At 43.5% G+C, this 24,935-nt stretch overlaps 1 protein-coding gene and 1 pseudogene across 1 annotated transcript in view; both read right to left on the reverse strand.

The window, feature by feature from the left end:
- Positions 1–16,898, reverse strand: part of ZNRF1 (zinc and ring finger 1) — a 30,140-nt gene extending 13,242 nt beyond the window's left edge. The window contains exons 1-3 of the mRNA XM_060186370.1: positions 16,818–16,898; positions 13,319–13,382; positions 6,202–6,330 (exon numbers count right to left, since the gene is read on the reverse strand). Coding sequence (XP_060042353.1) covers positions 6,202–6,330; positions 13,319–13,382; positions 16,818–16,898 — 274 coding nt within the window. The remainder of the gene's footprint in view (positions 1–6,201; positions 6,331–13,318; positions 13,383–16,817) is intronic.
- LOC132537172 (5S ribosomal RNA) lies at positions 946–1,054 on the reverse strand (annotated as a pseudogene).
- Positions 16,899–24,935: the final 8,037 nt, after the last annotated feature.

Consider the following 24,935-nt stretch of genomic DNA (forward strand, 5'->3'; position numbering starts at 1 on the left):
CCACAGAATTAGTGTCCCTTAAGCTTTATTTATTTATTTATTTTCCCTTTTGTTGCCCTTGTTTTTTTATTATTATTATTGTTATAATTGATGTCATCATTGTTGGATAGGACAGAGAGAAATGGAGAGAGGAGGGGAAGACAGAGAGGGGGAAAGAAAGACAGACACCTGCAGACCTGCTTCACTGCCTGGGAAGTGACTCCCCTGCAGGTGGGGAGCCAGGGACTCAAACCGGGATCCTTAGTCGGTCCTTGCACTGAGCGCCACCTGCGCTTAACCCACTGCTCTACTGCCCGACTCCTGTCCCTTAAGCTTTTAACAGACAGCTGGTCATTTGTCTACTGGAGAGAATAGTTGTCCCCCCTCCCCACCCCATAGTATTATAACTCTTCTGTTCACAGTAGAATCAAGTTAAGCATCCTGATCAGAATTTGAATGTATATTCTGGAGGGTAAAAACCTCAGTCTCAGAACTACATGTACAAGCTGTAAGGGAGAGAAACTGAAAAGCCCAAACTAACTACATTTACCAGCAAAAAATGGGTCCAAATACCTCTTTCCTCTCCTATGTAATGTCCTCATTTTCCTTTTTCTTTTTATATTTATTTCCTTTTGTTGCCCTTGTTGTTTTTTATTGTTGTTGTTGTTATTGTTGTTGTTGTTACTGCTGTCGTCATTGTTAGATAGGACAGAGAGAAATGGAGAGAGGAGGGGAAGACAGAGAGGGGGAAAGAAAGATAGACACCTGCAGACCTGCTTCACCACCTGTGAAGTGACTCTCTTGCAGGTGGGAGCTGGGGACTCAAACCAGGATCCTTACTCCTGTCCTTTCGCTTGGTGCCACATGTGCTTTATCCACTGTGATACCGCTTAACTTCCAAGAGAAGCAGGGCTCCAGTGGCAATGGCAAGATCCTGGGCAATGCGCTGTACTGGCAGGCATCAAAAGCCTACAACACCCGGTATTCCCAGGCGGTCTCCCATCCAAGTACTAACCAGGCCCAACCCTGCTTAGCTTCCGAGATCCGGCGTGTTCAGGGTGGTATGGCTATAGACCTCATTTTCTAGAAGTCTGGGTTCAGAGGGCAAGGAAGGGTCAAACATCTAGTGCTCTGAGGTTGGGGCCCTTCTCTTCCTTTTGGCCTGGATTAGGTATTCATGAGCCTTCCCTGCCTGGTGCTGGGCCTGGGCTGTTAGTGGTCTTCACATTTCTTTTTTTTTTTTTAAATATTTATTTTATTTATTTATTCCCTTTTGTTGCCCTTGTTGTTTTATTGTTGTAGTTATTATTGTTGTTGTCGTTGTTGGATAGGACAGAGAGAAATGGAGAGAGATGGGGAAGACAGAAAGGAGGAGAGAAAGATAGACACCTGCAGACCTGCTTCACCGCCTGTGAAGCGACTCCCCTGCAGGTGGGGAGTCGGGGTTCGAACCGGGATCCTTATGCTGGCCCTTGTGCTTTGCGCCACCTGCGCTTAACCCGCAACGCTACAGCCCGACTCCCGGTCTTCACATTTCTATTGAGCACTAGGTAAACCAGTTAGACTAGTCTTGACTTTCCTAAAAAAAAAATTTTTTTTTTTTTTAAATCTGGCAAGCAGCTACTGGAGGCCTTCCAACCCACAGTTCTGGCCAACCCTCATAATAAGAAAAATACTACTTTCTATCTGCCCCATTTAGATGGTTTCTACTTTTTTTTCCCTTCCCTTTGGTGGTTAACTAAATTTCATCTTATATAACCACTGTACTAAAGGACTTCCCAAATTGGTACCAGCAGTTATAGAAAGAGAAAGAAACTCCAGGGCAGTGACCAAGAACTCTGTGAAACTTCATTCTCTTCACTAAGAAAGTTTCATCTTACAAACTTTTTCTTCTTTTTTTTTTTTTTAAATCACAGGCCCTAGGAAGCCTGTTTGATAGAGCCCTAATCATATTCTCTTCTTCCTGTTTTCTTCCTCTTCCTTCTTCCTGTCTTTCCTCTTCCTCCTCAATTCTCCTTCTCTCTCTACTTTTTAGATAGAGACAGAAAGTGACCACAATACCATAGTCCCAAAGCTTCCTTCAATGCAGAATGGACTAGGCTAAACCTGGGCCTCCCATGTAGCAAAGCAGAACATAATTTAAGTGAGCTATTTCATCATTCCCTACTTAATGTGCAGCTTGACGATACGAGAATCCGGCATGAAGCCCAGCCAGTCTATCTTGGCGTTACTCTTGATCGCACTCTCATTTCACGAACATCTCATAAAAACTGCAGCAAAGGTGGGCGCGAGGAATAACATTGCAAGACTGGCCAGCTCCTCATGGGGCGCGAGCGCTTCCACACTACGATCATCATCTCTGGCATTATGCTATTCCACTGCAGAATACTGTGCCCCAGGATGGTTCCGTAGCCCCCATGTCCACTTGGTCGATTCCAAATTATATTCCTCCATGAGGATAATTTCTGGAACCATCCGTTCCACCCCGGTTCCATGGCTGCCAGTTCTTAGCAACATCGCCCCGCCAGATATTCATTGGGATGTGGCATCATCTAAGTTCATTTCCCACGTCTACGCTCGACCGGACCTGCCAATATACGTGGATATCTTCGCCCACCCTGTCCAACGTTTGATGTCTCGTCATCCAATCTGGTCCCCTACGCCTACACTGAACTTCTCTGTTCCAGACTCTTGGAAACAGAGTTGGCAGTCAGCTGAGGTAAAGAACAAACAACCTCATCACAGACCCCTGCAAGCGTCAACCCGGCTTTGACCTAGCACGTTATGATTGGGCCCTCCTCAATCGCTATCGAACAGGCCATGGCCGGTGCACCGCTATGTTCCATCGCTGGGGAGCCAGAGATGACCCGAACTGCCCCTGTGGCTACAGACAGACTATGACCCACATAGTCAACGACTGCCACCTCTCCAGATTCAAAGGAGGTCTCGAAACTTTACATCAGGCTCAACCTGACGCTGTTGACTGGCTACGGAAGAAGGGCAAACGCTAGAAGAAGAAGAAGAAGAATAATGGACTATTTAAGTTCCTTCATAGTTTCTTTTTCTTTCTTCTTTTTTGTGTCACTGGGGCTTCACTGTTCTGGACAGGGGGTGGGGGTGGGTGATCATAGCACCAAAATTTCTTCCCAGTGCAGTGAGGTTTGGTCTTGAACTTGGGCAATGCACATGGCAAAGCAGGCATGCTCCCAGATGAGCTATCTTGCTGGACCTCTTTCTTTTTTAATAGCAAAGACACAGAAAACTAGGGAGGTTCAGGTGATGAGGAAATCAAACACAATGGCAAGACCAAAATCCTGGATAGAAAGAGAGAGAGGAAAAGGGGGGGGGTAGAACTTACTGGTGTTATTATTTTACTATAATAGTCCCAGACCACATTTGCTCCAGAGACTTCTGCTCCATATGCAAACCCCAGATAGTATACATAGGGTCTAGAAGCTAAATGTGAACAGCATAACCATAATGGCTTCCTTTGATCATCAATAGTGTGCACAGAGGGGCCAAACCATGTTTATGAAGTACTTTCCTCACCTGAAGACAAATTCCACTGATACAGCATGCCTTTATCTTAGCACTTGGTCATAAATGACAAGCTTTGCAAAAGGGATCCTGAGTTTAAAGCTTCTAGTTTCTTTTTCCTCAACCTCTCTCTCTCTCTCTTTCTCTCTCTCTTCTTTCTCTGTCTCTCTTTCAGACTTTTGTAACTTTTTAGTTAGACTTTTTAGTTAGTTGAGGAGATTGAAAATGGGAACAAAGGACACCTATTATTATGCCTTGGGCTAATCCTCTTCCTCCACCAGGACTCTGACTTGGAATGTACTTCTGTGGGTGACCTGTGCTCAGGCTGTGCTGCCAAACTTGCTCTGTTTATGAGGGTAAAGGTGAGAGGGAAGGAGGACCCTCTCCTTTGGAGGAGGCCTACAGGCAGTGCTGGCAGTCACTGCTAAGGCAGGGGCAGTGTGTTCTGGGCAGCAACCACCTTTCACAACAGTGTTCAGGTGGCCCCATGAGCACTCTGTCCCCTGCAGCTGCTCTCATAAAGTGTTTCCTGATGAGAGCATGGTCTTCTCAGGATGAGCCCACTCTGAGGCTGCTTTGTGTTTTATGACAGCAGAGGGAATGTCTGCAGAATACTTTCTCCAGAAACCCAGGGGACAGAAAATACAGGCAATGCTTATGTGGAGAGTAAGTGAATACAATTTCTGAGGTCGTGTAAGAGGAGGGTTGTGAGCCACAGGAAGAAACTTCTCTCACTCAATGGCCCCAGGCAGAGACAAGGAATAGAGCTGAGAGGGGCTAGAACATCATCAAAGAACCCAACACTGAGCAGCCTGATGGGAATCCCAGAGTGCACATGTCAACAGACATACATGAGAGTCGTCAGTCTCTGAGAAGAAGGCTTCTGAACACCAAGTAGCATACAAAGGGGGAGGAAATGCTGGGTGTGAGACAGGGCCAAAGATTGCCTTGCAGCTGGCTGCTCACCTATCCTGAGCAAAGTTTGTTAGGCTGAGTGTAGCTGAGACAAGTTGGTGGCTAGTCTGACCACCTGTATCCAGAATCTTTTGGCTGACGGAGCACAAAAGGGTTAAGGGAATGGTAGGATGTGTTTTCAAGAGGTTAGTGTAGGTCAATTATTACAGATTAGTTTAGCAGGAACAATCTGGAGTGATAAGGCTTCCCCTGAAAGAAAGAGCACACCAGGGTGAAGTAACAAGATCCCAAGGACAGGTCTGTTTCCATTCAGGAAGCTTTCATCAAAAGGATGGGGCCCACTGGTCAGGTTCACCTCTGTTCTAATCTTCAGACTGTAATAAATCATAGAACTCCTTTCCTTCTGCCATAATCCTAGCTGGTGACCCAGTGCCAGGATTGACTTCCCCTAACCCCCCTCTGCACACACACTCAGATCCAGTGTTCCTTCTCGTTGAAGACACAGTCCTTAGATAAGTGTAGTCCAAGGACACACTAAGTACATAAAACTATTAACTACAGCAGCCCATGGTAAACAGCTTTAAGAAGTCAGTCCACTCTGGAAAATTATAAAAAGAAACCCCTAGATGGTCTAGCAACTTTCTTTTGTGGTGAATATCCCTATCAACGGCAGCTGTGACTTCCTAAGTTCTGACTTTGTCCTGGGCTCTGTGTTGAAGGGTTTTATGTGAAATATTTTTATTCAAGCAACAATCCTATGAACCAGGTATTGACAGCCAGAAAACCAAAGTTCGGCTATACCAAGTGACCTGTCACAGTAAGTAGAGGCTGGCTTTGCACCCAAATTAGTTGGGCTTTGAGACCTAGCCACAGCATACCAGGCAGACGCTGACACTCATTTTGCATACAGAGGGCCAAGCTAGGGTGATGTGGGCTGCACAGACTAACCTGGTCAATACTTTCTTCTGCATTAGCTGACTATGTCTGAAGCAGTCTCCAAGGTAGGAAGCAGCATGGTTTTGGAGAGGCAGTGTAGCCAAGTGAGTTTTCTTGTTTGTTTGTTTTTTAGTGGAGACAAGAGTTGAAAGAGAAGGGAAAGTAGAGAGGGAGAGACATTTACCTGCAGCACTGCTTCACTGTTCATGAAGACCCCCTGCAGGTGGGGGCCAGGGGCTTGAACCCGGGTCCTTATGCATGGTAATGTGTACACTCAACCACGTGCACCATTGCTTAGCCTGTAACACTTCTGACTCCCACAGGTATCCATGCACTGCACTTATTCTGTGGTGAAAGTCAGGGCTTATGCACTCCATGTAAAACACAGACTCCCTCTTCCCTCAGGGCCCTCTTCTGCTGTTAGGGAGTGTGAATGGGTGAAGGCATTTCTCTGTCTCCCAATCTGAGCTAGAAGAAATTAGGAAACAGAAGAGAGGGGAGCAACCCAAGTGCTCAGGGAGGTGGCGCTGTGGATAAAGCATTGGATTCTCAAGCGTGAGGTCCTGAGTTCGATCCCCAGCAGCACATGTACCAGAGTGATGTCTGATTCTTTCTCTTTCTTCTCCTATTACTAACTAACTAACTAACTAACTAACTAACTAACTAAGAAGAGCAACCTAAGATTTCCTGGTGCTGAGGGCCTGACCCCAGGGCCTTCTGACTTACCCCACTTTCTCCTCTTTTCCAACTGGGCCAGCAAGGCTTCCTGGATACTTAGACTGCTCAGCATTCCTGCCAGAATGTGGGTGCACATGCTGCAGAGCCAAGACTTACCATTGTAGGAGAGGCGAGGTTTGCTCAGACACATTATAAAGTGCATTTCCATCTCATCAGAAGCCACAGACTTGGAGCAAATGGGGCACTTGAAACCTGAAAGAAAGGAAAATAGGGGTGAAATATTTTCTCCAAATCAAGTAGATGCAAGAATACAAGAGGACTTCTATTAAAAAATGCATAACTTTGGCCATGTCAGAGCCATGTGGAGAAATACAATTGGAAGGGTGGGGAGATAGCATAATGGTTATGCAGACTCTCATGCCTGAGGCTACAAGGTCCCAGGTTCAATCCCCCACATCACCATAAGCTAGAGCTGAGCAGTGGAAAGAGAGAGAGAGAGAGAGAGAGAGAAATACAACTGGATAAATCCTTGCCCTTTACCAGACCTTTTCTTCATTAAATCATGCAAAGTTTTTGCCAGTGTCCTCCTTCCCTTTTTTTTTTTTTAAAGTATTATCCATCATATAGTCCTCATTAAAGTGTACCAGAAGTCACTGACAGCTGATTTGAGACTTTTACTTTAGCATTTTCCCCAAAGAAGTATAAAGGGCAGCAAAGATAGGCAGACCTCAGATCAAGGTAACTGAATAATTTGTTTAACACCCTTCCACTCCATAGCCCTCACACCACTTGGTTGGATTCCTTAGTCACTGACACCTCAGCTCTCACCCATTCATAACCAGGTGGCATCTCCAGCCCTGACCCCTTTATCTCTGCCTCCCTGTGCTGAAGACAGCTGTCCTCTGGGTAAGTAAAAAAAAAAAAAAAAAAAAAATCACATTGCAAAAGGACCTCTGTGGTGGGAGGCATCATTAAGTCTTCTCTAAAAACAGTCTACCAGAGAAAGTTTTCTCTTTCTTAGTTATTAGAGCAGCAATCCTGCGTGAATTATAGTTTGACTTCAGAGGATGCCTAAATACAACATGTGCCACCAAGAGTAGCAGCTGTTTTACAAGGCCAAGTAAACAGAGGATGCTGTGACCCTGTCCTTGTAATTCCCAAGGAAGCTTGGACAGCTCACACACTGGAGGAGTTTCATCAAAATTTTATCAGGATTAGAAGTTGGGCCTGAGAATCTTCTGAATTGAACTCCACTATGAAAATCTAGTCCCTTTATCTATTTTTTATAAGTGACTTTACATTTATTTATTTTATTATTAGATAGAGGCAGAGAGAAAAAAAGTGAAGGAGACTACAACACTGAAGCTTCCTTCAATGAGTGGAGGCTGGGCTTGAGCCTGGGCTGTGAACATGGAAAAGCAGCACCTTATCCGAGTGAGCTATTTCACCAGCCCTATAAGCTATTTTTCTTTCTTTTTTTAATATTTACTTTCCCTTTTTGTTGCCCTTGTTGTTTTTTTGTTGTAGCTATTATTGTTGTTGTTACTGATGTCATCATTGTTGGATAGGACAGAGAGAAATGGAGAGGAGGGGAAGACAGAGAGGGGAGAGAAAGATAAGACACCTGCAGACCTGCTTCACCACTTGTGAAGCAACTCCCCTGCAGGTGGGGAGCTGGGGACTCGAACCAGAATCCTTATGCTGGTCCTTGAACTTTGAGCCATATGCACTAAACCCACTGCACTACTGCCCAACTCCCTAAGCTATTTTTCATAAACATAATAAGCTATTTCTGATTTCTTCCATATTTATTTATTATTATTATTATTATTGCCCCCAGGGTTATTGCTGGAGCTCGGTGACTGCACTACGAGTTCACTGCTCCTGGAGGCTATTTTTTCCCCCTTTTGTTGCCCTTGTTGTTTATCATTGTTGTTGTTATTGCTGTTGTTGTTGGATAGGACAGAGAGAAATGGAGAGAGGAGGGGAAGATAGAGAGGGGGAGAGAAAGATAGACACCTGCAAACCTGCTTCACTGCCTGTGAAGCGACTCCCCTGCAGGTGGGGAGCTGGGAGCTCGAACCGGGATCCTTATGCTGGTCCTTGCGCTTTGTGCCACCTGAGCTTAACCTGCTGTGCTACCGCCCAACTCCCAAGTCCGATGTTCTAACGCTAGCTGTCTACTTCCCTCCCCTTCTCACTGATTTCTAAATGAATTACTTTTCATGTAAACTCTACCAAAAAGATATGACACTTAAAGTTACTTATCTGTCTACATTAAACTTTTTTTTCTACATGTATCTGTCCAATTGTTCCTGCACCATTGTTGAAGAGGCCCCCTACTCCCCCACTGGATGGTTTTGGCCACTTTGTGATATATTAGATCATTATATATGTGTGAGGCTATTTCTGGGCTTTCAATTCTGTTCCATTGATCCCAGTGTCCTTTTTTTTTTTTAAAAAAAGATTTTATTTATTTATTTATGAGAAAGATAGGAGGAGAGAGAAAGAAACAGACATCACTCTGGCACATGTGCTGCCAGGGATCGAACTCAGGACCTCATGCTTGAGAGTCCAAAGCTTTACCACTGCACCACCTCCCGGACCACTGTGTACATCAAATTTTACACATCATACTTTCACCCATTTTGTGACCATAATTCTGACCTACTCAGGCTAGATACCTTTGGTCAGTACATATAAATAAATACTGCTGTGAAGATTTAACTTTCTTGCTAATTTTTAGTCCAAATGTTCCATGCTATATCACTGAGTAGTGTCTGTCAGCAACAATTATTATGAAACAGATAAGAGATGAAGGTTCTTGTTGGTTGTTAGCTGCCAGAGGAAAGAGGAGGAGCTTATGCTTTCCTTAAGGTCCCTCCTGAGGCCTCATTCATTCTGCCTGTGAAGTCCTCCATTCTGACAGCTGGTGGTGCTGAGACAGGAAGCAAGCTCTTATATCTCATGGAGGGCAAAAGTATTTAGCTCAATGCCTTCTCCAAGGGCCGGGTGGTAGCACACCTGGTTGAGCGCATGTATTACAGTGTGCAAGGACCCAGGTTCAAGCCCCTGGTCCCCACCTGCGGGGGAAAGCTTTATGAGTGGTGAAGCAGGGCTAAGGGTGTCTCTCTCCCACTCTGTCACCCCTCTCCCTCTTGATTTCTGGCTGTCTTTATCCAATAAATAAAAATAATAATAATAACTTTAAAAGCCTCAAACTACAAGACCAGAGAGAAAAATTCAAAGTTTGGCTGAGAATAGACAGAGTCGACTTTGGACTTTGGCACAATTCACATTTCTTCAACCCCTTTTCTCAAAGATCTTTAGTTTCGAAGTAAGCATTTTTGGATAAACAGTCTCTTTAGTTTTGGAAATGACAATGAGTGGTCTGGGAGGTGGTGCAATGGCTAGAACCCCTGACTTAAAAGCATGAGGTCCAGGGGCCAGTGGCACACCCAGCTGAGTGCACATATTATATACAAGGACACAGATTCAAGCTCCCGGTCCATCTGCGGGGTGGGAAGCTTCACAAGCAGTGAAGCAGTACTGCAGGTTGGTTGGTCAGTCAGTCAGTCAGTCTGTCTACCTACCTACCTATATCTCTCTCTCTTACCTCTACCTATATCTCTTCCTTACCTTTCAATCTGTCTCTATTCAATTAATTAAAAAAGAAAGTTCTTTAAAATTTTTAAGTGGATCCTTCGCATTTCACATACCAGAGTGATGCTCTGGTTCTTTCTCTCTCTCATGCAGATAAATAAGTAAATGATTAAATAGATCTTGGCCTGCAGACTTTGGCCAACCTGAGAAAAGGTTAGATTTTATTTATTTATTTATTTATTTATTTATTTATTTATACCAGAGCTCTGCAAAGCTCTGGCATATGGTGGTCTGGGGAACTGAGCCTCAGACACAATTTTTTTTTTTGCATAACAATTATGCTATCTTTACTGCAAGAAAAGGTTGCATTTCCTCATCTCTGGGTGTTTTCAAATTCATTAGTAACAAAACTAGAAGAAAAAAAAGAAAAATGAGAGTGTATAAAAAGAAAAGGAGAGTGTATGTGTGTATGAATTACCCTCAGTTCTCTGGCCAAACGGATCTCAGATATGCCTGGCTGACTCCTTATTAATCCAGCACAAAGCCCAGCAGACCCAATCTCACACATGAGTGATGAATTTGAATCTTATTGAATGAGGATATCTTCACATCTAATCTAAGTCTCTCTATACTCTTTGATCAGCCTCATGCCTGTGCCTTGAAAATAAACTAATACATACATATATATGTTAAGTACCACTCTATATGATGACCAATCATAGGGAGACTGTTTGATTTTCTTAAGAAATTTTTCATTTTTAATTTAGATTAAAAGCTTAAGGTGCTGTAACACTAAGTGTCTTCAGGGTGCTTCTACTTCCAATGTGTTTTGAGCCCTGTCTGCAGGCAGGCTGGAATGGAGGTAAGCCTTGTCTAACCGCAGGTCTAGAACAATCACTGGGAAGGGTTAAAATGATTTGTTACTAATAAAAAGCCTTGCACATTAGTGGCTCTTCTGGTAACAGAGAACAGATTCATGGTTACTGCTATAATAGCATCATTCAGTCCCTACATTCCAATGTAATTCCTTGAGTGTGAGAGGGGAGTCAAGTTACAGCCAAAGGTGCTAGGAAGAGGCCACCCAACAAGGTCCACAAGGGACTGTCACTGGATATTTATGTCCTAAAAAATAGTTGAAACTCACAGATTTAGACCAGTCAGTCCAGTAGTTGTGCAGAATGAGTTGTTCAAACGCGTGTGTGTGTGTGTGTGTGTGTGTGTGTGTGTGTGTGTGTGTGTGTGTGTGTAAGGGCCCGCTGGGACCAAAATTGGGCCTCTTTCTCTCCCTCTCTCACTCCCTCTCTCCCTTTTTCTTTCTCTTCTCTTCCTTCCTTTCTTTTTGCTTTTCAATATTTATAATTCAGTATGTTGTGATATAATTGCTCCCATATGCAGATTCTATTGTTTCTGAGCCAACTTTTTCATTCTTTCTATTCCAGATAGAGACACAGGAGGAGATGGTATAATTAGAGATTTCCATGGTGCTACCATGGTTCTCCTATCTTATTTTATTTTATTACCACCAGGGTTATTACTTGGGTTTGGTACCTGTACTATGTACCTACTGCTCCTGGTAGATATTATTTTTTCTTTCTATTTTTGGTAAAGACAGAAATTGAGAGATAAGGGAAAGATAGGGAGGGAGACACCTGCAGCACTGCTTCACCACTCCTGAAGCTTCTCCTTGCAGCATGGGAACAAGAAGCCTAAACCATATCCTTTGATGGTAACATGTGTATTCTATCAGGTATGCTACTGTCCAGCCACTGCAACTAAGTTTCAAGCCCAGACTACACGGCACTGGAGGAAGCTATGGGCTATAATATTTTCCCCTTTTTCTATTTGAAAGAGTAGGTCTGTAGTGGTAAAGCCCCAGCAATGACCTTCTCCCTCCAAAGGGGGAAAAAAAAGATGAACACAGATATGATATTGTGATGTGATAAATAGAGCTCTGTCCTGGCATATGTGGGTCTGGGGATGAAACCTGGAACCTAATGCACACAATTCCTGTATTCTACTCACTTGAGTTACCTCCCCTGGCTGTGATACTATGACTTATAATAAGATATATGTATTTGGTCTTCCTCTCACTTCTGGGACAGAACTCCTAAAACATTTGACATTTCCTAAGCACAAAGAGGATGGAAGCATCTTTTGCTATATTTGGTCTATTGTTCTGAAACAGCTCCACAGCACAAAAGGTAAGAGGAGTATGGGGCCAGGAGACAGTTCACCTTGTAATGTACACACCTGGTCTTAACGTCTGGCTACGATACGGGAGTACCATGCAAAGGGGAAGCTTCATGAATGATAGAATAATGCTATGGTATCTCCTTTTTTTCTCTCTTGGTCTCTCTGCCTATCTTGTCTCTCACTTTTTTTTTTTTTTTTTGCCTACAGGGTTATTGCTTGGGCTCACTCAGTGCCTGCACCATGAGTCCACCGCTCCTGGAGGCCATTTTTTCCCCTTTTGTTGCCCTTGTTGTTGTAGCCTCATTGTGGTTATTATTGTTATTGTTGATACCTTCATTGTTGGATAGGACAGAGAGAAATGGGGAGAGGAGGGGAAGACAGAGAGGGGGAGAGAAAGACCTGCTTCACCGCCTGTGGAACGTACTCCCCTGAAGGTGGGGATCTGGGGCTTGAACCAGGATCCTTACGCCGGCCCTCACACTTAACCCACTGTGTTACCGCCTGACCCAGAGAAAGAATCTGACAGGAGTGGTACTGGGTTTTTGGAAAAGTCATGACACATTTTTGTAATGAAAAACAGAAAAATATGTCATGACTTTTTTCTTCTCTCTCTCTCTCTCTTTTAAAGATTTTATTTATTTATTAGTGAGAAAGATATGAGAGAGAGAGAAAGAGCCAGACACCACTCTGGTACATGTGCTGCTGAGGAGTGAACTTAGGATCTCATGCTTGAGAGTACAATGCTATAGTTACTGCACCATCTTCCAGACCACCATCATGACTCTTCTTTCTTTCCTTCCTTCTTTCTTCCTAATATTTATTTATTTTATTTTAATGAGAGAGAAAGATAAGGGGTGGGGAGACAGCATAATGGTTATGCAAAAGCCTTTCAAGCATGAGGCTCTGAGGCACCAGGTTCAATCCCCAGCCCCGCCATAAGCCAGAACTGAGCAGTGTTCTAGTCTTGCCTGCCCTTCCCATATCTACTCTTTCTCATTATAATAAACTAAATCAATCTCTCTCCCTTGCCCCTCCCCCCCCCACATATATATGAGAGAGAGAGATACCAGAGCACTGCTCAGCCCTGGCTTATGGTGGCACTGGGGACTAAACCTCAGACCTCAGAGCCTCAGGCATGACAGTCTTGTATAACCATTGTGCTATTTCCCCAGCCCCCGCCATCATGACTTTTCCAACAACTGAACAGAATTAAACAAGCTAGAAGCCACAGTAGGGAAAATAAAGTTAAGGAGTATCAAGCCCCTTTCAACAATACCAGTTTTTTTTTTAAAGATTTTTATTTATTTATTCATGAGAAAGATAGGAGAGAGAGAGAGAGAGAGAGAGAGAGAGAGAGAGAGAGAGAAAGAACCAGACATCACTCTGGTACATGTGCTGCTGGGGACTGAACTCAAGACCTCATGATTGAGAGCCTAATGCCTTAGCCACTGCGCCACCTCCCGGACCACAACAATACCAGTTTTTGTGAAATAGGTAACCTCTGGAGAGCTCCTAGGTAAACTAAGAATGGAGGCTGGTTGCTAGGGGGACAGATAAGAGTAGTAGGACTTTCAGTTTCATTCTCCATGTCCAGGGAGCAGAGACAGCTAAAGATAGAGTCCTATCACTAATCAATTACATCTCTGTAAAAATTCTATAGGGCTCAGTCCAGAGAATTACCCTGAAGTGAACATGTGGAGGTGGTGAGAGATGAATGGCTGGCTAGAGCATGGAAACTCCTTTTTTCCCAGATCCTGCTCTTTCCTTTCTGAATACATTTATTTATTTATTTATTTATTTATTTATTTATTTATTTATTTATTTATTATTCATTTATTTACTTATTTTACCTCCAGGGTTATCGCTGGGACTATACTGCTCCTGGTGGCCATTTTCCCCATTTTACTGGATAGGACAGAGAGAAATTGAGGGAGGAGGTGGAGATAGAGAGGGAGAAAGAAAGATAAGACACCTGCAGACCTGCTTTACTGCTTGTGATGCAAACCCCCTGCAGGTGGGGAGCTGGGGGCAGAAGAAGAAGACATCAAGGTAAGCCACCTGCCATGGGTAAGGCAGCCAGACAGACTCTGGGATGGCACACAGCACTTGGGAAGTGAAAGCACACAGGCAACATCTTGCTTGCTGGGCTGTGCAACTGATCTTACCTAGCAAAAGGAACATCAAATGCTACATAGATACAGACAGCACTAAATACTAACTTCAAACCACCCACATTGCCCCCACAATTTCTCCTAAAGTACCCAGTTTACAAGGAATCCTCTATAATGAGACAAATGGTCAATTTTCCTGGGTAATTCTATTAATATGGAAGGACAGAATCCTACTTTCCATTTGGCACAGAGTCTAAGCACTGGTGGTAAAATGCTGAGCTTGCAAATTACTGTTTAAATAGAAAATAAAGGGCAAAAAGCAAAAGGGATAGGAAAATATGAAAAGCTAACCCCTACTTCTTTTCCTGCAATGCCAACCAATGATCAAGATGTATCTACCACTCTATAGGCTTAGTCTTTTCACATAATTCAGCACCAGACAATCCTAAGGAATAGTAATACTGTTTTTTATGAGTTATCTGCAGGTCAGAAGAACATTTAGGGAATGCTGATTTCATTTTGGGAAGAAAAAAAAAAGAACCAGGAAGTTTCGGGGTAGTGCAGCAGGTTAAGCGCACATGGTGCAAAGCGCAAGGACCACCGTAAGGATCCTGGTTCGAGCCTCCGGCTACCCACCTGCAGGGGAGTTGCTTCCCAAGCGGTGAAGCAGGTCTATGGGTGTTTTCTCTTCCCCTCTCTGTCTTCCCCTTCTCTCTCCATTTCTCTCTGTCCTATCCAACAACAATGTCATCAATAATAACAATGATAACTACAACAATAAAAAAACAAGGGCAACAAAAGGGAAAATAAATAAATCTTTAAACATATTTAAAAAAACAAACTAACTAAATTAAAATCAACTCCACAAAGACAAGCTACTAGCCTATAAAAATCATTCAAGCAAAATGACTTAATAATTTTTGCAAGAGACCTTCCTCAGCACACAGGAAGTGTGTGTGAGATGATTATTTTCCTTTATAAGAAAGCTACAGGTGGAGGCTTTAGGAAACCCCCTCACTGCACTTGAGGCCAAACTGCCAGTCATGTGAGCAGAGAGTAAGTACACCCAGTAGCTTTACCCTCAACTACTTGCCTAATTTCTTCTTATAGACAGTATCTTGCATGTATTGTATATTTAATTTAGCTTTTTGTCACTGACAGACTGAAGGGAGGCAATGGGCTATCTGCTCAGCATGGTTCCCTAAGTCATTGTCTGTTCCCACCACACAGGCAGAAGTAGGAAATTTACTGGGTTTCTAGTCTTTTTTTTTTTTTAATTAAGTAATTGGACAGAGACAGAGAGAAATTGACAGGGGAGATAGAAAGGGAGAAAGAGTGGTCTGGGAGGTGGCGCAGTGGTAAAGCTTTGGACTCTCAAGCATGAGGTCCTGAGTTCGATCCCCGGCAGCACATGTGCCAGAGTGATGTCTGTTTCTTTCTCTCTCCTCCTATCTTTTGCATAAATAAGTAAAATCTTTAAAAAGAAAAGAAAAGAAAGAAAGAAAGAAAGAAAGAAAGAAAGAAAGAGAGAGAGAAAGATGGACACCTATAGAACTGCTTCACCGTTTGTGAGGTGGGGATCGGAGTCTTGAATGGGCTCCTTGAGCAGGTCCTTGAGCTTTTTAACTATGTGCGCTTAACCCGGTGTGCTACCGGGTTAAAAGAGACAGGGAGACAGGGAGAAACCTGCAGCACTGCTTGTGAAGCTTCTCCCTGCAAGTGGGGAACAAACCAGGACCTTGTGCATGGTAACGTGTGCTCAACCAGGTGTGCTACTGCCAGGGCCCCCTAGACCTTTTCTCTTTTTTTTATATTTATTTTCCCTTTTGTTGCCCTTGTTGTTTTTTATTGTTTTTGTAGTCATTATTATTGTTGTTATTGATGTCGTCATTGTTAGGACAGAGAGAAATGGAGAGAGGAGGGGAAGACAGAGGGGGACAGAAAGATAAGACACATACAGACCTGCTGCACCACTTGTGAAGCAACTCCCCTGCGGGTGGGGAGCCAGGGGCTTGAATAGGGATCCTTAGGCGCTTAACCCGCTGCACTATTGCCCGACTCCTCCTATTCCTTTTCTACTAACTTCTCAAAAGGAGGAATGAGTGCTAACACAGAGAAGTTGTCTACAATTGCCTGATTCTGTGCTGAATGGAGTTTTCCAAGCAAATGCTTCTGCACCATCCCTTCACCCTACTCAAGACTGACAGAGAAATGGAAACTTTATTTCCTTCCTTCCTCTTGTTGTCAGATCAGTTCAAGGCTGTGCTGAGAGGGGAACCCAGCTGTTTCCTGTCTTTCTCCCCCCCCCCCCCCCCCCCACTTTGTTGCCCTTGTTGTTGCAGCCTTGCTGTGGTTATGATTCTTGTTGATGTCATTCGTTGTTGGATAGGACAGAGAGATACCTGCAGACCTGCTTCACTGCCTGTGAAGCGACTCCCCTGCAGGTGGAGAGCTGGGGGCTCGAACCGGGATCCTTACACAGGTCCTTTCGCTTTGGGCCACGTGCGCTTAACCTGCTGCGCTATTGCCCGACCCCGTTTCCTGTCTTTCAACAAATTCTTGCTAAAGTGGAAGAATTCTCAGCTAGATCAAGATTCCCCAGAGAAGACAAGCCTACACTTAGGATGGAATGCAGGACTTGATCCCTATTACCATGGGGTCAAAGGGACACTCTCAATGGCAGGCTAAATCTACTGGTGGGTGAAGAAAATAGTGCCTCCAGGACTGTGAACAAAACAATGTGAGCATCCAACATCTTTCTGGGATAACATGACTGGGACCTTCACACTTTACCCCCCCTTGACACTGAGAAGGACAGGCCAATCAGCTCAAGTTATAACCACACTCCCAATTCTTTACACTGACCTTGTAATATAAATAAAGGATTTTCTCATTTTCCAAAATGGCAAGCTTCTCCTTTAAGACCTGATTTCTCTGGTGGGACATGTGCTCTGCACGTTGCCCCAGTTCTCTCCCCAATCTCCCTCAGATGCTGATGCGCTATTTTAATGGCTGTCCCAGTTCTGCCTGTCTCTGGGATCGCCTCAAGAGAAGAAGCAAAAGCAGCTATCAGGATCAAGGAAGGCACTCCAGGCAGACCCTCCTACCCCAGGAATAGGGGCTGACGTGGACTCCGCTCACCTGGGAGCTCAGTGTCCCTCTCTCCGCCCTCTACACAGCCCTGTTGTTGAGATCCTGGGTCTTCAGACTGGTTTCCCCCTTACCTCTTTAGGAAGCTTAATGTTTGTTAATGAGACCTGACTCAATGAATGTCCTTTCTCCGTTTCTTTTCCTTCCCATTCTTTTTTTCTTGTTGCCAGGGCTTCACTGCTCAGAATCGGTCTTTACAGACAGAGATGAAAGACACCACAGCACTAAAGAGTCCCCCAGTGTGCTGGGTTCACACAGACACCTTCCTCCCAGGTGAGCTATCTTGAGTTTCATCAAATAGGATCTACTACAAGGAAGGGTGATGATGACGGGGAAACACAAGATGACTTTCTTTTACATTTTTGTCCCACTGAGGTGTAACCAAGAACACACCAACTCTCTAAGAAATAATGGAAAGCACAGTTTACCAGTTGCTGAGATGTGGTCAGCGTCTCCTGGAGAACATGCTGAACTAGGGATAGGGCGAGCAGTCATGACTTATGCCGCGTGCCTCTTTCCAACTCACCTTTGTCACCACAGCTTTTTTTTTTTTAAAGCTATTTTCTCTTTCTTTTAAAACTATTTTATTTAGGAGCTGGGTGATGGTGTGCTTGGTTGAGCGCACATGTTATAGTGCTCAAGGACTTGAATTTGAGCCCCCAGTCCCTACCTACAGAGAGAAAGCTTCACAAGTGATGAAGCAGGGCTACAGATTTCAGTCTCTCCATTCCTTTCAATTTCTGGCTGTCTCTAGCCAATAAAAATAAAGATAATAAAAAATTTAAAATACATATTTTATTTATCTTGTTGAGAGAGAGACAGAGACAGAGACACCAGAGCACCACTCAGCGCTGGCTTACGGTAAGGGAGTGAAAAAACCTGGGGGTGACAAAATGTTGTGCATTGTGAGAAGGGTTTGAGTTGCACTTAATGCATGCATTTATTATAACTCAGTGAATGTACATTTAAGACCTGAGATTTCGGGAGTCGCGCGGTAGGGCAGCAGGTAAGCGCACATGGTGCGCAGAGCGCAGGGGCCCGCGTGAGGATCCCGGTTGGAGACCTTGGCTCCCCACCTGCAGGAGGTCGCTTCACAAGTGGTGAAGCAGGTCTGCAGGTGTCTTATCTTTCTCTCCTCCTCTCTGTCTTCCCCTCCTTTCTCCATTTCTCTCTGTCCTATCCAGCAACAACAGCAGCTATGGCAACAATAACAACTACAACAAGCACAAGGGCAACAAAATGGGAAAAATAACCTCCAGGAGTAGTGGATTCGTGGTTCAGGCACGGAGCCCCAGCAATAACCCTGGAGGCAAAAAAAAAAAAAAAAAAGACATGAGATTTCATTGTTTGTAAATTGTACTGGGGTGGTGGTGGACAGTGGCACACCTGGTAGGGTGCACACACTGCAACATGAAAGGACCCAGGTTCAAGCTCCCCATCTCCCATCCCTACCTGCAAGGGGGAAGCTTCACAAAGTGGAGAAGCAGTGCTGCAGGTGTCTCTCTTCTTCCCTCCTCTATCTCTCCCTTCCCTCTTGATTTCTGTCTCTAGCCAAAATAAATAAATAGGTAAGAATGCAAAAAAATTTAAATTGTACTTCAACCAGAGAAAAACATGAGCAAATACTGAATTATTGTTCATGATATATTGTATTTTTTCCTATGTTTTTCTATGCAAAAATGTGTCATGACTTTTCCGGTAACCCAATATATGCTGGCACATGTGGAGGAAGGTGTCCTGAAATGTTCATAGTAAAGCACGAGGGAAGATATCAGACAGTAGAGAGAGAGAGAGAGAGAGAGAGAGAGAGAGTGTGTGTGTGCGCGCGCGTGCGCGCGTGCACTGATTAGCTACAGCGCTCAGGGAAGGGCTCCCTGCAGGGATCATGGGGTGGGCTGGGGCACAGAATTTGCTATATCAGAACAAAAGCAAGGCTAAGTTCCTGGGCCCAGGAAATATTAGGGTTGCAGGCAGCAGTGGGAATGTTGACTCTTTTTATTTTGACAGCTGAATGGCTGTCTTGTCTGTATATAGGAATTTTTTTTGTTTAATTACACTACAGCTGACAAATAAAATTATAATATATTAAAGGTGTACAAGATGATCTGACATAGTTTTTTTTTTTAAAGATTTTATTTATTTATGAGAAAGATAGGAGGAGAGAGAAAGAAACAGACATCACTCTGGCACATGTGATGCCAGGAATCAAACTCAGGACCTCATGCTTGAGAGTCCAAAGCTTTACCACTCCGCCACCTCCCAGACCACTCTGACATACTTATACATTGTGAAAGGACTCCCACATATTAATACATTCATTACCTTTTTTTTAAATTTATTTGCCTTTTTGTATGTGAGAAAGAGTAAGAAAATTTCAATTGCACAATACAGGATTTTACCATCCTCAGTCTTAATGCTCAAGTCTTTAATCCATGTTAAGCTGATTTTTATTTAGGATATGAGATATGGGGCCAGTTTCATTGTTTTGTTGGTTGATATCCAGTTTTCCTGGTACTATTTTTGGAAGAGAGATTATCTTTTACTTATTATTGTGTATTCTTGGTGTCTTTGTTCAAGAGTAACTGACAACACAAACAAAGGTTTACTTCTCAGCTCTATCTTTTGTTTCTACTGATAAATCAGGAAATGGGATTCTTTTAACCTTATTCTTCCTTTAAATTGCTTTGGTTTTTGGAGTTACTTATGATTTAATTATCAATGATTATCAATTATCAATGATTCAAATATCAATTTTGATAGGGACTTTACCGAGTCTGTAAATTACTTTTTGCATTGTGGATATTGTAACATTATTAATTAATTAACTAATTATCCTTTTTTTGCCATCTGGATTATCACTGGGGCTTGATACTTGCACAATGAGTCCACTGGCAGCCATTTTTAGCATTTTTTCCCTTCTATTTTTATTTGACAGGACAGAGAGAAATTGAAAGGAGGGAAGATAGAGAGGAAAAGAGAAAGACACTTGCTCATGAAGTGTATGCCTTGCAGGTAGGGACCCGGGGCTCAAGCCCGGGTCCTTGCGCTTGGTGTTATGTGTACTTAATCAAGTGTGCCACCTCCCAGACTCCATATTATTAATTCTTTATCCTTTCATTTATTTGTGTCTTCTTAATTTTTTAATCATACATTACAGTTTTCAGTATACAGATCTTTTACATCTCTGGCTAAAATAATCCCTAAATATTTTACTGTTTTAAGCTATTGTAAATGGCTTATTTATTTATTTATTTTATGCAACTAGGGCTATTGATGGGGGTTGGTGCTGGCACTATGAATCCTTGCTCCTAATAGTCCTTATTTTCATTTTTTAAAAAATATTTATTTTCCCTTTTTTGTTGCCCTTGTTGCTTTTCATTGTTGTTGTAGTTATTGTTATTGATGTTGTTGGATAGGACAGAGAGAAATGGAGAGAGGAGGGGAAGACAGAGAGGGGGAGAGAAAAATAGACACCTGCAGACCTGCTTCACCACCTGTGAAGCGACTCCTCTGCAGGTGGGGAGCCAGGGGCTTAAACTGGGATCCTTAGGCCGGTCCTTGCACTTTGCGCCACACGCACTTAACCTGCTGCGCTAACCCAACTCCCCCTTATTTTCACTTTTTAAAATATTTTATTTGATAGGACAGAAAGAAATTGAGAGGGGAGGGGGCGATAGAGAAAGATAAATGGGTAGGGGTAGATAGCATCATGGTTATGCAAAGAGACTCTCATGTCAGAGGCTCCAAAGTCCCAGGTTCAATCCCCTGTACCACTATAAGCCAGAACTGAGCAATACTCTAGTAAAGGAAAAAAAAAGGTCTGGTGTTGCTGAGGAGTTATTCTGATGCAGTCTCCGCCCCCAGGTTTTACTACGCCCAACGAAATCCTAGCAGTGCCCCCTTCAACCAATCCTGGCCCTACACGTCACCCCTGGTTGTCGCCCAATAAAAAGCCCCCTCACCCCTCCCCCTCTGGGCTCTCAGCTCTCCCTCTCCGAGATCTCGCCCCCTGCTCTCCCCCCTGGTCAGGTAGTGGGGACGGCCATTGCCGGCTGGCCCCACGTGGTCTGAACCAAACTCCCCCCATCCTATAATAAAGATTTGTGTACCCCTTTGCTCTGGACGTCCACTCTCTTCTCCGAGGTGCAGCCCGACACCAGACCACCACAACAACAGTCTGGGAAGTGGTGCACTGAATAAAACATCACACTCTCATGAAGTCCCAAGTTCAATCCCCAGCAGCACAAGTACCAGAGTGATCCAGCACAAGAACCAGATGATCTCTGGTTCATTCTCCATCCCTCTCTCTCTCTCTTCTTATCCTTCTCATAAATAAATAAATAAATAAATAAATAAATAAATAAATAAATAAAATATTTTTAAAAGGAGGTCGGGTGGTGGTGCACCTGATTGAGCACAGGTTATAATGTAAAAGGACCCAGGTTTGAGGCCCTGATCCCCACATACTGGGAGAAAGCTTCACAAGTGAAGCAGGGTTGCAAGTGTCTCTCTCTCTCCCTCTCTCTCTCTCCCCTACTCTCTTGATTGCTGGCTGTTTCTATCTAATAAATAAAGATAATAAAATAATTAAAAATAAATATTGAGAGAGAGACCTGCAGGTGGGGAGCAGAGGCTTGAACCCAGGTCCTTGAGCATGGTAATGTGTGCATTCAACTGGGTATGCCACTGCCCAGGCCCCTTCTGCTCATTAAATATACATACTCATATCCGCTCTAATCCACATACTTGTCATTTTCACTGCCTATGTATTTTATACTGATGATACATTATGCTTATCTATTTTCTTCTGTGTTTGGAGTCCCAATTTTTTTTCTACTACAAAGATTCTCCCAGTAGTTATCTTTCTTTTCTCCTCTAAGCATGGTATATTCCACCCCCAACATAGTCAACCTATTTTAAGCTGTTGCAGGATTGTAAATTGGCTGGTTTAAAAGAAAGAAAATCCCATTAGGAGTAAGAGGAACAGGTTCTCCCAATTAGGCTTCTGGTCTTGCAAAAACTTAAGCCAGATTTACATACTGCCTTGCCCACAGTTGAATTATTCTAAAGCCAAACACAGATCTGTACCTGCTCTGTGCAAACTGAAGCCATGTGAAATGTGGGGTGACCATTTTATCAGGCTGCATCCAGCATAGCTCAAATATACTGAAGTTTTTGGTAACCTGCACACTTGAGGATATGTACAAAGCTTTCAGGCAAAGAAGAAGTGGAAAATGAGCTGGCTCTACAAAACATATTTTGTGGACTCTAAGATATCATCAGTTTCAAGAGGTGTCATTATGAGCCTTGAAGAGAGAAAAAAAAAACCCACCAATTATATTTTTTTAAATGTGATTATATGACACATCCTGATTTTAGAGTTGTTAAATTCTGAAACACATGTTCAGAATAACTATGTGAAAAGCATTATACATGGATCTTTAAAATAATTTATTAACAAAACCTTTTTTCTTATTTATCAGAATACTGCTCAGCTCTGGCTTATTGTGGTGCTGAGACCTCTGATGCCCCAGGCATGAAAGTATTTTTGCATAACCATTATGTTGTCTCCTCAGCCCTGTTGATGTTCTTAAAAATATAGACTCTTGTGGGTGAGAGTGTTCTGCAGAGAACTTTTCAAGGAGATGAGAAATTGTATCCATGTCAGTGACAACACTGTAAACCATTATCTGCCTCCCTAATAAACATGATAAAAAATAGAGGGAGAGAGAGGAGAAAGAGAGACTGAAAAGATACAGCTGAATTATAATACATTAATTCCTTCTCTTTTACTGTTTTACTGTAAATGAAAACAGGCTCAATGAAAACACCTACAGTGGGAACAAAGAGAAGAACTGCAGGCTGTGCATGTGAATGTGTTCTGCTGACGCCTCATTACGTGCTGCTACAGCAAGGCCAGGCTGCTACCCTGGCAGGTGGGGCAACAACAGCATTCCAGCCAGTGAAGATCAGGAGAAGCATTTGCCAGGAAGAGTGATGGCTAAAATTGGTCCTGTTCCCTCTGACCCTCTAACCCATTTATTTTACAGAGGCTCTGAAAGAACTGTTTAAAAGGGTGATGGGGGTGGAGGAGAGGATAGAAGGTAGTAGGGACATGATGGTCTGATGGCCTGAGCAAGAACAAACATGAGAAAAGATGAAAGCCTTGGTGTGAGTCTAATCAGGTCTCCACCTACTAGTCAGGAAAGATTAACATCACATTATGATCCTCGCCTGTCACCTGGCTATCAAGCCTGGGCAGGTAAAGGGCATCCATTCATGACTGAAACAGTATAGATAAAGTCTCCAGCTGAACATCTGGCTTCCTTTCTGCAGATGGCTAATTTAAAGCCATCTGTTGAAAGAGGAAAACTATTCAGTATCCAGTCATGATTTCTTCCCAAGTTCTTAGATATTAGGGGTTAGACACGTGTGACCAGGAAAACTATAATTATTTAGCTGAACATCCGATTTCCTGTATTCAAAGAATAAAGGTTTCCTCAGTGGACTTTCATAGAGAAACAGGATTGGGCCTTATTGCTGGCCTGCATCTCTCCTGAATGACAGGCCAAAAAGAGTTCAAGTCCTGGGGTCTTCATATAGACAGAAGCACAAATTTCAACCTTTAACTACTTTTTGAATACAGTGTAATCGGGGGGGGGGGGGCAGATGTGTGTTTGGAGGCAGGTTTGGAATTAGGGGAGGGGAAAGGAGGAAAATTTCACACAGAATCTATATAGAACAAACAGTTGATTTCTGGGTTGCTGAAGGCATGTCTACCCAATGTTCATATGAATGAAATGGACTTTTCACTGACAAAGTGCTTGAGCACACTATTAGATCATGGTCAGCTCACCAGGCAAATGGATATAGACAGCACTTATATTTAAGTGACTGCTCATACTTAAAACCACTATTTGCAGGGCACTACGGAATGTACACCTATTGCTGCTGACAGTCCTCATCTGCTAATTAGTGGAAGCCTGCTAAAGGCTCCTAATGCACACTCAGGATGCAGAACATGTCACTTCAGGAAGACCATCGTTTCTGGCTTGAGAGCTGGCATGTAGTAACACGGCAGGCTGAACTTGGTTATTTGATGGAATGAATGCTGGCTGGCTTCCTGCTCAGACTTAAGACCTACACGGCATCCTCTGTTTAGCTATACCTCTAACACAGAAGTAAATGGGGGGGGGGGTAGGCATGCAGAGCCCATATTCCTGCTTTGAAATAGCATCTAGAGAGAAGAAACCAAAAGAATAGAAGTGATTGTTTTGAAAGCTCAACAGCAGTGGAATGGCCTATACTATCAGAGGGAACTGTTGAGCTTTCAAAACAATATTTAACTATCTCCCTGTTATAGGTGCTCATGCACTACTCCTACCACTAACTGAAAATTTCCTTCACCACGGTATACTGGGTCCCCTGTGTCCCTTCAACCCTCTTCTGCCTCCCCAAGTACATCTTATAAAAAGAAAAAAGATTCAGGGTCTGAGAGATAATTCACTAAGTAGGAAGTGTGTCTTGCCATGTGTGTAAACCCAGGTTCAAGTCCCAACACCACAGGAGGTACTTTGGCATGGGAGGTGTTGGTATCTCTCTCTCTCAATGAAAAAGCTGTCACTCAGAGCAGTGAAATCAAACATGTGCAAGGCTTTTGGGGACACACATGTAAAGTATGCTTAGGTGACTCTAGGGGGCTGTGCAGTAGAACAGCTGGTTAACCACACCTGGCACGAAGCCATGGACTGGTATAAGGATCCTGGTTCGTGCTCCTGGCTCCCCACCCGCAGGGGATCGCTTCACAGTGGTGAAGCAGGTTTATCTATATCT

The sequence above is a fragment of the Erinaceus europaeus genome, chromosome 2 (assembly GCF_950295315.1).
Source record: "Erinaceus europaeus chromosome 2, mEriEur2.1, whole genome shotgun sequence".
NCBI classification, from domain to species: domain Eukaryota; kingdom Metazoa; phylum Chordata; class Mammalia; order Eulipotyphla; family Erinaceidae; genus Erinaceus; species Erinaceus europaeus.